The sequence below is a fragment of the Mustela nivalis genome, assembly GCF_964662115.1.
Source record: "Mustela nivalis genome assembly, chromosome: 19".
In the NCBI taxonomy this organism is placed as follows: Eukaryota; Metazoa; Chordata; class Mammalia; order Carnivora; family Mustelidae; genus Mustela; species Mustela nivalis.
The window spans coordinates 17638264-17652453 of NC_139038.1; the positions used below are offsets into that span (position 1 = coordinate 17638264).

At 51.5% G+C, this 14190-nt stretch overlaps 1 protein-coding gene across 4 annotated transcripts in view; it reads left to right on the forward strand.

The window, feature by feature from the left end:
- GSG1L (GSG1 like) overlaps positions 1–14190 on the forward strand; it is a 193224-nt gene that overhangs the window by 58549 nt on the left and 120485 nt on the right. For all 4 annotated transcript variants that reach the window (XM_082714643.1, XM_082714642.1, XM_082714644.1 and 1 more), the window contains exon 2: positions 6544–6591. In XM_082714643.1, the coding sequence (XP_082570769.1) occupies positions 6544–6591 (48 nt within the window). The remainder of the gene's footprint in view (positions 1–6543; positions 6592–14190) is intronic.

Sequence of the window (14190 nt, forward strand, 5' to 3'; positions counted from 1 at the left end):
GGTTTGTCGCTTGTGATGCTTGTCCTGGGCTCTCCTAGGGTCACTGGATCCTGGATCTTGGACCACATCACGCATGAAAGCTTCCACCAGCTGGTGGGGGAGATCTGCCCTTTATAGCCCCCAAAGGGGCCAAGCCAGAGGGGCCAAGCTCTGCCTGAGATAGAGTGAGACAGTATAATGAGAGATACTGTGATAAAATACCAGAAATTCAGAGCAGGGAGACATCTCTTTTGCAGGGAGGGTAGGAGCTTGGTGAACAAGGCAGTCTTCTTGGTGGGAGTGTGGTGTGGGCATTGAGTTGGATCCTGAAGGTGAGGGACGGCTCAGATACTGAGAAGTGGAAGGAGAAATGTTGAGGTGGAGAGGTGGGAAAATGTAAGGCTATAGAGTGGAAGCCCTCAGGCATGAAGCAGCAGGAAAGGAGGGGTGTGTGACGTTCAAAGAGTCGTGTCCAGGCGATATTCAGACGTCTGTGCATTGTGGCGGGTGTGAGACTGGGTATGGCTGTCCCATGGGGCTCTTCCTCATCACTCAATAGGGAAGACACCCCCTTTCTGTTTAGCCCCAAGACCCTCCAGCTCAGCTCAGCTTCCTGTCTCACCTTTGCCTCTACACCTGTGGGATCCTACAGACTAGAATCCCCCATTTGGTGTAATCCTTTATGAAATGCTCTTCATTTACCCGTTAACCTACGATCGTGCCTGGAGCCCCTGTTACTGTCCCAGGCATTGAAGATGCAGCAGTGACTGGGACCTGTGGTCCCAGAGCTTCGAGTTGTTGCGGAGACTCTAGGCAGTTATTCTGAAGATCTGGGGAATGCCCTTCTGTAGAGCAAGGATTTTGAGTGGCTGATTAACATATTCTTTAATATAAGAACGGAAGAGCGGCAAGGGCAGGGACTTACCTTTTGGTTCGCTGTTCTATGCCCCCAGCACCTAAAACAGTGTCGGGCACACGGGAGGCGCCCAGTAAATGTTGGTTGAATACCATTGTATGAATACAAAGCAGTGGCAGTGGGTATCTAAGAGAAGAATGTTTGTCAGGATCGGAATTCATTCAAACATTTCCCCACATCACCGCTTGATGTGCTTTGGGGAGAGAGAGAGAGAGAGAGAGAGAGGAAGAGGGTGGGTAAGGAGGAGCGGGGAGTCGGGGAGAATTCTGCACGATCGCATCCTTTCCTGGCGCGCAGCCTCCAACCTGCGACAGAATATGGTCAGGACCACGGTCAGCACCTATCTGCGCGGGAACAAGGGCCACAGCCCACAAGTCCCTCATACATCCCGTGGAGGACACAGACAATAAACAAATAATCAAATACATATACAAGATCATTTCAGATAGTGGTGGTGGAAGCCTGTCCTCCAAGCTCTCTCTGCCGGGGAGGTGGGGGGCGGGGGGGCGGTGGTGGCCGGGTGGGAGGAAGGGGGAGTTGGTGGGGAGGGGGAGACTGCCCTCCGCAGACGGAATGGCCCCTGTGCCCTCTGGTTCCTCGTTGGTTCTGGCCAGTGGGAGGAGATAGTAGGAAATCAGAAGGTTGGGGTATTTCGCCCCCTCTCCTGCCTCACTTTCTCCCTGTTGAGGTTTGGGGCAGTAATGCGTTCCTCTAAGGAGTGGTTCTCAAAACAGGTTCCCAGACCAGCAGCACCAGCAGCACCTGGGAACTTGTTACAAATGCAGATTCGTGAGTCCCACCCCAGAATCTCCTGTTCTGATGCTTGTTTCAGTGTGGCTGAGCTCCCAGGGCCAGCCCCTCCCCTGTGGCTTCACCTCTCGAAGCCTCCTTTCTCTTGCCCGACCCCCTGGGCTGGGAGAGGTAAGCCGCGTCTGCTATTGCTAGGCCCTCACGCCTGTCCACCCTTCCGGGAAGACTCCCTTCACTCAGTTGTCTTCAGTGAGCTCTTTCTGGGGTGCCCGACTGGTCCAGATGGCCAGGACGTCACTTCATATTCCTTTAGACAGGGCACACCCTCGCTAGGGTACCCACTCCCCTCTGGTTGGCCTCGGTCACTGCCAGCCATTGAAATCTCATGAATGGGCCAGCCACCCTTGCATTGGGGCTAGGTACCAAGCCCCCCCATCGGTCACCTGCCTTGGGGCAAGGTGCAGAGATGAGGACCCCTTACAGGAGGTGGTGGGGGTATGAATACGTACTCTCACTTCTTACAGGAAAGGAATCTCCCATTACTTTATTTCTCGAATCTCGTTGGACTGAGCTTCCCCTCTCCAAGGTAGGGAGAAATTCAGACCCCACATAATGGTGGCTCCTCGTCAGCCCCTGGGGCACAGGAAGTCTTCAGAACTTTGGGGGCAAGACTTCTAGTTTTTTCCTGCCCTTCGTCCTCGCTGCGCTGATGGTTTTCTGGTTCCAGAGGGGTAGAGGAGTTCTGCCGAGCCTCTGAGCCCAGAACCCGGTGTCCAGCTTTCTCAGGTTGGTTTCCTGGAGGTTTCTGACATCTCCTTAGGGGTCTGGGGAGGTCCCTGCTGGCCCCACCCTCTTCCTGCACAAATTCCCGCTTTCTGCGTCCTCTCTGAAGTGGGACAACATTACCCTCCAGTGGGCCTCTGGGAACAAACACAGTGGGTCTTTAGGGAACTTTCCTTCCAGGGGATGAGATGCTCTCCTTTGCCTTCTCAATTCTTAGTCGTTTCTTAGTAGCTCACTGTGAGCCAGAGGGAATCAGAGTGAGAGGTAGCATTGGGAGAGGGCAACTTCAAGGGGCAAAAATAAGGGAATTACCGGACAGTGTCCACAGGTTTGGGGAAGACATGCGACAGTGCAGGGCCACTCCCAGGCACCGGCTCGTGGGGAAACCGTACGTCCCGTCCCTGCCGCTGCCACTTGGCAGTGCGGATTCCTGCCCACCGAGCTGCCCTAGCTGTGCCACCTGGTGGTGGCCACTCTGTTACAGGTACTACAGAAACACTAGCATTGGTGTTTCTCCTTTTACAGATAGGGAACTGAGGCACAGAAGGTTAATATATTGAGTCATACATCTAGTTAAGTGATGGAGCCATGCTGAACACAGGCAGGTCTGGCGATGGGGGCCCTGCTCTCAGCCCTACTCCCCACCTCCACCCACCACGATGGTGGTCTGTTCATCAGTCTGATCTCTCAGTAGCCCGCAGAGGCCAGGCCCCTTGTTTCCTCTGAGTCCTGTTTGTTGACGACAAGGATGACAATGGCCACCCCTTCCTAAGCACCCGCTCTGGTCTGGGCATCCTATCTAAGCTCTGTGCCCCTGTCAGGTCTTTACAATGCCCCTATAGGTTCTATACCCGTTAAAAATTCAAGAAAATCAAGGCACAGAAAGACTGGGAACTCACATGGCAGGAAATAACAGGGCCAGGATTTGAACCCAGCTCTGCTGATCCCAGAACTTAGGCTCTTGTTCCCTCTGCTGTTCTGACCCACAGACACTGTTGCTCAGAGGAGCATCCATTGCAATACTGCGATCCATCGCGAAGATGACGTACTCTTGTTTTTTTAATGTTGCAAATAGATCTTTTTTACAAGTCAGATTGGAGTACGGATCTCAGCCTAGCTGCATGCTGGAATTACTTGGGGAGTTTTTAAAACCCCACGGAAGTTTAGGCCCCACAGCGATCAATTAAATCATGGTCTCTCTGGGTGAGGCTTGGGCTTCCGAGGGCTGAGAACCACTTAAGTTGGATGAGCTCTAGGATCCTTCCCAGCTTCATGTTCTAGGGTTCACAGAAGGTACGCTGCCATCAGGCGGCAGTAACAAGCCACAGCTCCGCGATCTAATTGACAAGCCTCCGTCTGAAGAGATAAAGTGTTCTTGTCTTTAGTTTTATTCTCCAATTAAATCTTTTAGTTAAACATATCAACTTAATGATAATTGACGAAGATGTTTTAAAGGCTACTTCTAAAAGCCGTAAGACAATATGGTACAGCTTGATATCTTTCACACAAAGGGTTAGCCAATTTTTACCATGAGGAGCAGGGTTTGGAGAAAAAACTCCCTTCTGTGTTTGGATTTCAGTGATTAGACCATTGAAATATCCGTTCTTCCTTATGTCATTACTATGATTTTTTCTTAAACTTCAGCATTGACCATGTCTGCTCAAACATCTTCTATTCAGTCTTGTCCCTGTAGCAGAAATAGAAGTGTGAGAGCCATTTCATTTGGCCCTTGGTGGATTTTCCCTGTCTACACTGGTGTGTGTGGGGGGGAAATGTTCTCAGGGGATTCCTTTCAGGATCCGGCAGCTCTACTCAGTGGGAATGGCCAGCTGCAGTAGGAAGTTCTGACATAGCAAATTGGAATAGATAGCTGGAAAAATTTTAGGGCCTGGAGTTTGGAGTCTACAGATTTGAACTGAGTACTGCTCTATCATTACTGGCTGTGTGGCCTTGGGCAAGTCACTAAAAGCTCAGAGTCCCAGTTTGCTTGTCTCTAAATAGGGATTCTCAGAGCTGCATCATTGCAGGTTGTTATGGGATCAAAGAGAAGGCAAACACAATTTTACAATAAAACCACTCAACAAATTAGGAATAGGAGGAATGTCCTCAACCTGGTAAAGATTATCTATGAAAAACCTATAGTAAACATCATACTTCAACGTATAAGAATGATTTCTCCCTAAGATCAGGAACAAGACAAGGACATTTGCTCCTGCCACTTCTATTCAATATTATGCTGGAGATTTTAGCCAGAGGAAATAGGCGAGAAAGGGAAATAGAAGATCTCAAGATTAGAAAGGGAGAAGTAAAACTATCTCTATTTGTGGGTAACATGATCTTGTATATAGTAAATCATAAGACTCCACTGAGAACTATTAGAACTCATAAGCAAATTCAGCAAGATTTTAGGGTACCACGCCAATATACATCAATTTGTCATATTTTTATACTGTAGCAATGAATACTCTGAAAATGGAATTAAGAAAACAATCCCTTGTATAATAGCATTGGAAAGAATAAAATTCTTAGGAATAAATCTAACAATAGAAGTGCAAGACTTATACTCCATAAATTGTAGAACATTACAGAAGAAACTAAAGAGGATCTAAATAAATGGAAAGACATCCCATGTTCATGGATTGGAAAACTTAATATTATTAAAATGGCAATATTCCCCAAATTGATCTACAGACTCAGTGCAATTCCTATGAAAATTCTAACTGGCATGGTTCCTGGCTGTCTTAGTCAGTAGAGAATGCAATTCTTGATCTTTGGGTTGTAAGTTCAAACCCCATCCTGGGTAGAGATTACTTAAAAATAAAAATCTTAAAAGAAAAATCCAGCTGTCTTTTTTCCCCCCAGAAAATGACAAGTTGATTTTAAAATCCATATAGAGTGGTGTTGGATGGCTCTGTTGGTTAAGTGTCTGAATCTTGATTTGGCTCAAGTCACGATCTCAGGGTTGTGGGATCGAAGCCCACGTCAAGCTCTGTGCTCAGTGGGAAGTCTGCTGGAAATTCTCTCTCTTTCTCCCTCTGTCCCTCCCCACCCCTAAAAAATATAAGTAAATCTTAAAAAAACACAAAATTCATATATGGAAATGCAAGAGACCCAGACTAGCCAAAATCAGAAAAACAGTATTAAAAACAAAAAACAAAAAACAGTGTGGTACCAGTATGAGGACAGATATATAGATCAATGGAATAGAATTGAGAGAGCAAAATAAAGTCTCCCATTTATAGTCAACTAATTTTTGACATCTAGATGGAGGATGGTGGCGGGAGACTTGGAAGGGGTGAGAAGTGGTCGGAGTCTAGATATACGGCCAAACCGGAGCCACAGATCAGATGTGGAGGTATGAGACAAGGAGACAAGGTTGACGCCAGGGTTTGGGTTTGAGCATGCGGGAAGACAGAGTTGTCTTTTCCCGAGCTGGGGACACACTGAGGATACGGGGTGCGCCCTCATGGTGCTTACAACTTGTGGGCCGCCCACCCAAGGATCATATGCAAAAAGTGGAATCCTAAGGCGACTGGTGTTGAAGAGGGCCAGGGCGCCGTGAGACCTCATGATAGGGGAAGCGTGACCCCCGCAGGGGGAACAGCACATGTGAGGGTTCGTGGTGGAGTGTCGGGGTTGAGTATAGGGGTCCCCATGAAGGAACTTGAGCTTCATTCTTTGGGAAGTCATCAGAGGGTTTGAGCAAGAGTGTATATACCTGCGTACATGTGTGACGTGATCAGAGCCATGTGTCCTGAGACCATCCGTCTGGTGACGACAGTGTGGAGCCCTGGGGAGCCCAGTGAGGGGTTGCCTTCCTCCTGCTGGGTCTGCATGGGGTGGGGGTTGTAGAAGGGGCCCGAGAGCGTGGAGCAGGTGCAAGCCACCTGGCTGGATGGGTTGGATCGGGGGTGAGCCCGGAGACCACATCCCCGATGCTGGTTAGCTGAGTTTGCAGGTTCGCTGTCCACAAGTCCCTCAGGGAGACTGAGTTTCCGGGAATAAGGGTTAGAGAGACTTGGTGCTCAGTGACTAGGCTCGGGGAAGGGGAGAGGCAAATGCCTGAAGCTCTCACGTCCACTCACATTCTGAAAACCCTTCTTTTCTTTTTGTAGGTGAAAAATGTCGCAGCTTCATTGACCTGGCCCCAGCATCGGAGAAGGGTAAGTGTGGCCCCCGCTCAGGTATGGAAGCCCAGAGCCCTTCAGAGACGCTCCCTGCCCAGGTGCTTCCCACAGCCCAGTGAGGGTTTCTTCAGCAGCGTTTCCGAGTGTTGGCTCCCCAAAGAGCCATAATCTTGAGTAGTCGGGAAGGGGATAGAGGAGAGGGAAGACCACCTGTCCTTCCCCCGAGTGGGGTGGTCCTGAGAGTTATGCTTTCATACTTCCAGTGCACACCGGGATATGGGGGGAGAGGTAGGGCGGGAAGCTGGGGTCAGGCTACACCAGTGTTGGGGTTACTGCATCCCAGCTGCAGGATTTGACCCGGTGGGGGAGCCCACCCACCCAGGTTCACCCACACCTGGACAAACCAGATGTCCTGTGTCTGTCACTCCCTAGTGGACAGCACCGAGCGCAGAGATTCTGCTCAGAGTGGATGGTCAGGGGCTGGCCCCAGGTCACGTGTGGGGCTAGCACAGCAGTCAGGATTAGCTTCAGCTGTAGGGAATGGTGGTCCAATATAGTTGGCTTCAGAAGAGACATGTGCATTGCTTTTATTAAAGTTTCAAAGTAGGGGGTGCCTGGGTGGCTCAGGGGGTTAAGCCTCTGCCTTCTGCTCAGGTCATGATCTCAGGGTCCTGGGATCAAGCCCCACATTGGGCTCTCTGCTCTGCGGGGAGCCTGCTTCCCCCTCTGCCTGCCTCTCTGCTCACCTGTGTTCTCTCTGTCAAATAAATAAATAAATAAAATCTTAAGTTTTAAAGTAGGCAATCCATGATGGCTCTGCTCCAGAACCTTGCTGCCCCTTCCCATGGTCTCTGTACTTCGGTCTTCATGGTCTAAGATGGCAGCTGGTGCTCCGGCTGTCACACCTGCCTTCTGGGCAGCAGCTTAGAGGGGGGAAAGGAGAAAGGGCAAAGCTTGCATGTCAGCTCCAAGGTTTCTAGAAGTTGCCCATAGCACCTGCTCATGCCTCCTTGGCCAGAGCTTGATCCCAGGGCCAGACTCAGCTGCAAGGGAGGCTGGGAAATGAGATCGTTATCCTAGCAGCCATGTGCTCAGCTAAGTCAGGGGCTTTGTTTTTATGGGAGAGCAAGGGAGCAGATGCTGGAGGACGTGCTGGCCAAGGAACGTAGGGGCTTGGCCGCCTCCGGACCTGCCTACCCCCTGCCGCCAAGGAGGAGAACAGCCAGGAGAGAGCAGGTGTGGTGGTGTCTTCCAACAGCCTGGAGATTAGGAGAGAGCTCTGGTTCTGGGTGCCAGGGTGGGGAAACTGAAGCAGAAGTCCCGTCCTAGAAACTGTCCCAGCAAGGGGCATCTCGGGTGCCTGGCTCGGGAGAAATGCTCAGCCTGGGCGTGGGGCCACTGACGCCCCCTGCTGGTGGGGCCGGGCTCCCTGCTTCCCTGCGGTGAGTGTCCGGAGGGTCAGACATCCGGTCTCTGACCCATCCCAGTTGTTGGTAGAGGCAGCACCGGCGAGGGGGCCATGTGCCATGGAAGCTGGGGAGGTTCGTGTCTTGCAGACACTATCCCCTTGGTGAGCTCCAGCCGAGTGGCAGCTCGTGAGGAGGGGACCCCCAGGCACAGGAAAAGGCTCAGCCACCCCCCGCTGAGCAGGCTTTAAGCAGAGGGAGCTGCAGGCTCAGTGACTTTCCTGGTTTCCCAGCGACGGTGCCCCGTTTGGCTGCTGCAGGTGGCCACCGCTAACGTTTGGAGCTGAGCATCTGGGCCCCGGCTTCCAAGCTGAGGTCAAGAAGCACGAGGAATATCACGGCTAACACATGCACACGCGCGCCGAGCCGTGGCCCCTCCGTGCCTGACAAACTCCCCCCACTGCCAGCTGCGGAACCTGCGCCGTTCAGACGTGAAGCCACCTGATGTGTCCCTGCCCAGGCGGGGCCGAGCCCCGGCTTTAGAACCCCCTCTGCTGTCCTGCATCTTATAAGCCCCTCCCCGGAGGCAGCCCCTCACCAGGGCTCAGCCAAAAAGCGCAAGGCCTTGGAGCTCCGAGGCCCCCTGGGCTCCCCATCTGGCTTCTAGGAAGCACGGCCTGGGTGTGCACACGAAAGCGTGCGTGTGTGTCAGAGGCATATGCACGCACGAGCAGGTGCTCCCGTGGATAGGTGCACACGGGTCTCCTGCGTGTGCCCGCACGCACGCTGGTGGCTGAGCACGCACACACGTGTGCCCGTATGAACGTGTATGGGCTCGTGTGCCCGGCTGAGTCCGTGCACGTGTGTGTTTCCAAGGGTGAACCTGCATGGGTGTGTCCCTGTACGGCGGCACGTGGGTTGCTTGTCCTCCTCCTGGGGACATTTGACCTTTATTCTTGCTTCTTCTAGGAGGACCGAGAGCCCCAGAGAGATGGTATCTTTGTGTTTTACTGGCCTTGTGATTTTTCTTTCGGGGCTTGGCAGGCACGCCACGGACCTTCTGGCTTGTGTGTAAAAATGTTTATAAGGAGGCTGAGTGGGTTGGCTTTGCCGCCAAGTGGCAGGACACTTTGCACGTACTCACTGGCTGTCAAGCACGTCAGCTGTCCCTTGGATCAGCGGGCTTTGTCACACAGCTGCCCGTCCCCAGCCTGGCCCTCCAGATCCTGTGTGCACCTCCCATCAGGACTGTCTCACAGACGCGGACCCCCAGCCGCGGAGGGGGCGTGTGTGGTTTGAGGCCCCAGCGGGAGTCTGGGGCTGGCGTTGGAGCCCAGGTGTGCTCTCTCCCAAAGCACACTCTCCTGCTGCCTTCTTGTCCCTGCACGCGCTCCCTCTGTGACTTACCTTCTGGTCCGCCACATACGGCAATAATCATGGGACTCACGCTAATTGGCTTTAGGCAGCGCTTCCTGCGTGCTGAGCGCTGTTCTGAGAACTTCACATGCATGGGCTCATTTTATTTGGTTTATTTTTGAATTTTTTAAAAAAAGATTTTATTTATTTATTTGAGAGACAGCGAAAGTGAGAGAGATCACAGAGGGCGAGGGAGAAGCGGGCTCCCTGCTCTGCGGGGAGCCCGATGCAGGGCTGGATCCCAGCGGCCCGGGATCATGACCTGAGCCGAAGGCAGATGTTTAATGACTGAGCCACCCAGGCGCCCCCCTGCATAGGCTCATTTTAGTCCTCATTTCACAGATGAGGAAACTGAGGCATCAAGTGTTAATTGACTTGCCTGAGGTCCTACAGGTAAGATACTGGGGTTTGAACCTGAGTGCTTTGGCTCTTAAATGCCTGGTTCTTCTGAAAAGCTAGACCTTCCGTGAGTGTGTGAGTGAGTGTGTGAGTGTTTGAGTGTGTGTGTGTGCGCGCACGTTTCTCCCCTTCCTCCTCCACCAAGACCTCTGCGTTGCGTTCAGAGTGCTCTCAGGCCAGTGCTCCTCTTTCCTTGACCTCCTTCCCCCTGGCAAGCCTCAGTCATGCTTTCAGAGACCTTTACAGACAGCGCCCAGTCTTTGCCACTTTCTTCAGGACGCTCTCGGCCCTTGCGTCCCGACCCTGTCCCCTGGAAAAAGTAGCTGTCCGTCATTGGCATTTTGACCACAACGCGCATTTTTCTTCGTTGGTGCCTGACCGTTGTAGTTTTGTGCTTCCCATGGGAAATATCTTTTTGTTTTATACGAGCCTAAGCCCCATTCATTCTTCATCCGGATGCCTTCCACAATCTCTTAACTGCTTACCTCCTTCATGCTTGCCCCCTGAGTCACGTGGGTCAGAATGATCTTTTTAAGGCATAAGTCATCTCATGTGAATCCCTGTATAAAACCCTCCCTTGGCTTTCATTGTACTTTCAGAGAAAAAGTAAACGTTCTCGTAGAGGCCTGTGAGGTCGGCGGGGTCTGGCCTTGACGTTCTGCGTCTCATCTCTTGCAATATCCTCTCCCTCACCACACTCCAGCTCCCGCAAATCCTGATGGTTCCTTGAGTCAGCCAAACGAGCCTCTGCCTCAGGACCTTTGCACTTGTTGTTCCCTGCTCTGGGAATGCTGTTCCGTCCGCTTTCTGCACAGTTGGTCCCTCTCCTCATTCAGGTTTGGGTTCAGTGTCACAGCGGGAGCCTTCCTTGAACATGCTCTCATCACAACCCTTTCTCCTGCGAAGTCCCTCTCCACCCCTGCACGTCACTTATTCCTGCCTGCAGTGTCGAGGGTCAGCTCCCTGAGGGCAGGGATTTTTGTCTCCTTTGTGACTCACTGTGTCCCCAGTACCCAGGAGCAAAGCCTGTTGAGTGGATGAAAAATGAACATGGGTTTTAACAGCATATACTCTTGTTATAAAAATTACAATGATCCTTAAATGCATCAATGAGAAATGAGAGTCTCTTATGAGCCCTCTAGGTATTCTCTAATAATGGTTTGGTTTATTAGTCCTTGACAATGATAGATAGATGTAGACAGTTAGGTATGGAACACACACATACATATACAAACATAAATACTTGTATATAAAATCAAGAATTGTTCTTCATACCAATGCATAAGACCACCCCCATCTTTTGGAACAACTGTAAAATCATGTGGAGACAATTTGTGTAAGCGGTCCAGTAGCTGGACACTGAGACTGTCCCCCCCTGCACTCCGGGTCCTCAGTATCAGAGCTGAGTAACAGTTACGTGTACCTACATCTTTCTCCGCCACAGGGCTGGGGGGCTGTGAGGATAGCAGGGGCTTCTTACTTACCTCTGGGGGCCTCAGGGAGCCGGGCCAGCCCCGGAGCAGCCCTGGCAGAAGAGTGGACTAAGACTTGAACCAAGGCCGTGGGAGGCAGAGGAGGAGGACGAATTAAAGATGTCTGAACAATGTATCAGGATGAAATGTGCCAGCGTGTCTGTACGCTGTGAACTTGATATTGAAAATGCAGAGGAAGCGCTTCTTGTGTTGTTTGTCTTCCTCTTCCCTTGTCTTTCAAAATCTCAGTCTCTTGTTCACTGGGGCCGGATGCTCTCCTACCAAATAACTGCGATCGCGTGGGTAGTCTTCGAACCTAGCGTGCTGGTCCATGACATCCACCATAATGCTGGGTGACAAGCCATCCCGGAGCTCAGGGGCATTCAGCATGTGTTTTTGGCTCACATGTTTGTGGGTTGACTTGGTTATAGGTTGTCTCGGTTCCAGGACGTAGTCTGGGCTCAGCCACATCTGTTCCATGTGTGTTCTTTCTGGACGGCCAGGAAGAAGGGGCAGAAATGTAAGGGAGCAGGGCACCGGGGGGGCTCAGTTGGTTGAGTGTCTGACTTTGGCTGGGGCCCTGATCTCCCAGTCCTGGGTCTGAGCCCCACCTCGGGCTCCCCGCTCAGCGGAGAGTTTGCTTGCTCCTCTCCCTCTGCGCCCCCTGGCCGTCATGCTCTCTCTCTCTCAAATAAATCAGTAAAATCTTAAAGAAAGAAAGAAAGAAATGCCAAGTGGCTAAGGGCACAAACCCATTTAAGACCTTAAAACACCATCGTGTCTACTCACAGCCCGTTGGCGAAAGCAAGTCACATGGTTGTGTCCAACACCGAGGAGGCAAGAAATACACTGACCGCAGGGTTCAAGGGTGGTTGGCAGCTTGTTGTGCTGGAAATGGCTCAGGCGGGTTTCCAGGTGTATGTGTGCACCTGAGCCTCCCTGCTTTGCTGCTTAAGGTCTCCTCTGGTCCTTGTCTTCCCAAAGAGATCTCCTGATTTCTCCACGAGGGACCTAAATGTTTGGGTGCATTCCCTTGCTGAGCACCGACGGCGCGGCCTCTGCGTGCTAGTCAGTCTCACACGTGCCTTTCGATTGACAAACATTTCCTGAGCACCCACCACGCGGCAGGCTCCAGGCTAGGCGTTGAGGGGTGCAAACAGGAACCTGGTGGAAGTCTTTCCCCTAAAGATGTGGGAGCGAGCTAAGGAAACGCTTAGCAGCCACGGTGGAAGGGCTCAGGCAGAGGAAGAAAGAATCTGGCCCTGCACTGGGAGAGGCAGGAGGGATATGATTCTGCCACCCGAGATCCCTGCAGAGAGGTCGGGAAGATGTCTCGGTTTTCCTCCCTAAAGGAGGAAGGTATCAACAGATGCCCCGGAAAGGATTGGTTCCAAGGCACCTGTCAAGGTGTGCTGTGGAGAGTGTCCCCAGTTCCTAACCCCGCGATTTGGAGCTTCCCCTCACGGGGTCCATGGAGCTTTCACTGTGAAGGAATGAAAAATGAATGAGCGAATGAATGAATGAGCTAATTGAGCCTCCCGTGCTTTACGGCCGTCATCAAGCTGCACCCATATCTTCCTGTCTGCTCTTCCTCAGTGCCCACCAGTACACACGGCACAATATGATTCAGAAAGGGGGGTGAGCCATCTACAGCTGCGCACAGCAGCACGGATTTGGGCAAAAGAAGCCAGATTCATGAGAATACAGACTATATGACTCCGCTTATATAAAACTGGAAAACAGAGTGAGGCTGTATCCTGAGAAGTCAGGGTTAGACCAAAGGGGAACGGGTGTGCAGAGGACGCGGACAGCTGGCGATGATCTGATCTTGGTCTGGACGCTCGTTACACAGACGTGTTTAGTTTAGGAAAATTCATCAAGCCCTATACTTGGGATAGATGCACTTTTCCCGTCTCTATGTGATACTCCAAGAAAAAGTAAAACAAAAATTTCCCACACTGAATTCTAAATGATCCTTCTAAAGTGAAAATCCGACTGTATCAGGATTCTGCTGGGAACCCCTTCCCTGGCTCTGGAATGTAAATATGCTGGGATATTGGAACACGGTGTTCATGGCCCTTTGTGATCAGTCTGGATCAGATCTGCCTTTTTTTTTTTTTTTTTTTTTACTCCACTTTTTACCATCCCTGCGTGGACCCTGGGCTCCAGCCCTGCCTTCCCCCTCGAATACACTTCCCTCAAGCTCCCCATCATCTTTTGGTGCCTCTGTGCCTTTGCATATACTGTTCCCTCTCCCCACCTGCCTTTACCCCCTCTGTGTACCTTGGAAAACTTCTGCGTATCCTTTAAAACCCAGCTTAGACATGACTTCTCTGTTACAATTTTGATTTTAATTTTTTTTTTTTTTTTGAGATAGAATGCACAAGAAAAGGAAGGTAGGAAAGGAGGAGGAGCAGGGGCCGTTATCGACCCTGGGTGGCCCATTTAGGTTTGGAAAAATGGAGTCTGGCTCGGGAGACTGTGGTCTCCTCTGAGCCCCCTGGGCTAAACTGTGTTAGTCACCCCTGCTCCCCGCCCCCCCGTTTCCCAGCTGGGATTCCTGGCAGCCACCAGCCGGCAGCTTTGTGTGAAACAGTCTCCGCAGCTTGTAGGTCTCATTTGTTTAATATTTCAGGGACGTGTAACAATGTGGTGGCTCCGTGGCCACAATCCTGAGTCTTGCCTGAGTCATTTCTCACTTCTGTTTCTATAATAGTCTCTTGTTGGTTCCCTCAACCTCTCTGTTCTGTGCCCGAAATCGATTTACAATTCTGCTGCTCACTTAATTTATTTAGCGCATTTTATTGATTCATGCCGTAGACCTGAAACATGCATAGATCAGAAGAGGCTGCGTAGGGGAAGGGAGAGGACAAGCAACTTTCCCAGCTGCCCGGGATCTGACATGGGAGCTCCACACAGGTCAGCCTGCTGGCCACAGCCCC